At 40.5% G+C, this 2,254-nt stretch overlaps 1 protein-coding gene across 4 annotated transcripts in view; it reads right to left on the bottom strand.

The window, feature by feature from the left end:
• Positions 1–1,655: 1,655 nt before the first annotated feature.
• LOC101846551 overlaps positions 1,656–2,254 on the bottom strand; it is a 20,835-nt gene continuing 20,236 nt past the window's right edge. For all 4 annotated transcript variants that reach the window (XM_013090524.2, XM_005112558.3, XM_005112559.3 and 1 more), the window contains exon 8: positions 1,656–2,144. In XM_013090524.2, coding sequence (XP_012945978.1) covers positions 1,989–2,144 — 156 coding nt within the window. In that variant the 3' untranslated portion in view covers positions 1,656–1,988. The remainder of the gene's footprint in view (positions 2,145–2,254) is intronic.

Below are 2,254 nucleotides of genomic sequence, written 5' to 3'. Positions count from 1 at the left end.
CTCACCTCTCTAGCTTCAACAGCACAAAGTCTGCTTCGACTATCAAGGCACCCCGGAAATAATAGCGAGTCACAAGAGAGTGACAAACATACAAAAGAAGTAGAGGAAAATAAAGATAGTAAGGATCAGAAACAAAAAAGCAGCAGTTCTTCCGATGTTGTTCCGGCACAGTATGAGCATGTCATTGATGAATCAGCCCATTTACAATTCTACCGTGCATAAGAACACATAAATGTCCCCCCTTTGGGAATGGCCTACAGACATCTTCAGTCAATCCAGCACCGCCCTGGGGGGTAACAGTGTCATGAGTGAACATCAACAGCTCACACCTAATTGGCCAACTACGTTGTAATGCCTCAAGGTCATAACGTGACCCTCTGGTCAATAAATAAACAACTTCCGTTACGACTCATTCTCACAGAGGTCTTGTGTTTGTTTGTGAGCACGGTTCGTAATTATTCGTCAAGCTAGAAACATAACCAGAACGCAACACACGCTACAACATCTGCTCAATACTCATCAATTAAAGCTCAGACAAAATGCAAGCTGACATCCCTTTTTAAGTTTTAAGTTTCAGTCAGTGTTTTACGGCACTTGCAACACAATAAGGTCATATAAGTGCCGAAGATTTGAGGTGTCACAGAGAGTAACAAAAACAAAAAAGAAGGAAGGAAAGGCGACAAAGACGATAGATGTTTGATGAGAAAGAAAAAGCAACAGCAAACCACACCAGAGCACCCGCCAACCACCCACTGACATCCCTTCAATTTCAAAATGCAATATAATATAAACACATCATCACACTTATCAACAAAAAAAAAAGAACATTTTGGCCCGCTATAATTAAGGTAAAAAGTCAGTATCACAAAACTGGAAAATATGACGCGACCTCTGTGCTTTTTTGTTGCATCTCCATTTTTTTTAAACAGTGAAAATGGGACTTCTTTTTAAAACTCACTCTATGTTATGAACTGTTTTTACTGTTAATAAAAATGGAGATACGACAAGAAAGCACTGAGGTCGCAACAAGATACAAGATTATTTACTCAACCACTGCAAAGTAACACGAAAAAATCAGAACTTATCAATGTAAAAATACCTTCGAACGAGACAAAAGACCGTCTCTTGCCCTTGAGCCTCGACTCAGTGAACCGTAAGTGAAGTCTTGTGCTACCTGTTGCTGCTGCCTAAACTGAACAGTTTTTGCTGTTTTTCAAAAATATTTTTAAAATTATGATTATCAAAAATGAAATGGTATAGGTGAAATGGTACAAGTTTAATGCCTCTATCAACACTGTTGGGTTATTCAAGAAGAAGCAGGACCTCCTCTGAGTTTAACGGCCATCTCTGAAACGGCCGACCCAATCGAGAAATTCGTGTAAAGTGCCTTTCCCAAGGGCACAACGTCTGACCGAGCTGAGGCTCGAACCCTCGACCCCGCAATCTCTCGATTACGAGTCCGGTAGCCTAACCACAAGGCTACCGACGCCACTGATTATAAAAAAAATAATATTTTAAAATAAATAAATAAATGAAATAGAAATAACCACGAAATTTAATGAAAAAATCATTTCCATAAAGTAATTGTGACATGCTACCAAACTTGAACACAGCACATGACAGTCTTTCAGATAGAAAAACAAAAATTGGTCTAAAATGAAAAAGAAAAAAATTGCTTGAAAAGCACCAAAAAATCACAAAAATCAATAAATCATTTAAAAGTAACAAAAGGCAAGATCTCGGAGTTCGAACGACACGGAAATATCAGGAACATCGTCCGCATCACTTTTATAACTTGAATCACGTTCAAAATCCTCATCTGTGGTTTTCCACGAACCATTTCCAAACCAACAAAGTTCCTGAGGCGTGCACTGCGCATCGAACGGGTACCCATTACGCAGCTGCCTGACTTCCTGAGAGCATGTCCAATCCACTGGCTGTCTGACCACCCGCTGTTTGACCAGTGAGACAAGTTGACTGCTGGACACTCAAAAGTTCCGCTGATAGCCAGGAAATTGAGAGTGACCACTTGAGCTTTGTGTCCCGGCACCATCAGGGATATTGGGAAGGGAGGGCCATTTCTGTTTCATGCGCAGTTCCAGTTTGTACTGCAGCTTGCCATTCTCATCTTTCAGGTTCTCAATCTGTCAAGGATACATTGATGACTGATGATGTTTATCAGTGGTAGACAATGGTCATGTATACATTGTCAGACAATGTTTTAAAAAAGGGGAGGGGGGAACAAGGTGGTGGG

The sequence above is a fragment of the Aplysia californica genome, unplaced genomic scaffold, assembly GCF_000002075.1.
Source record: "Aplysia californica isolate F4 #8 unplaced genomic scaffold, AplCal3.0 scaffold01319, whole genome shotgun sequence".
Taxonomy (NCBI): Eukaryota; Metazoa; Mollusca; class Gastropoda; order Aplysiida; family Aplysiidae; genus Aplysia; species Aplysia californica.
Note: the sequence above shows the minus strand (reverse complement) of the source record. Positions and strands in the feature narration are given on the sequence as shown.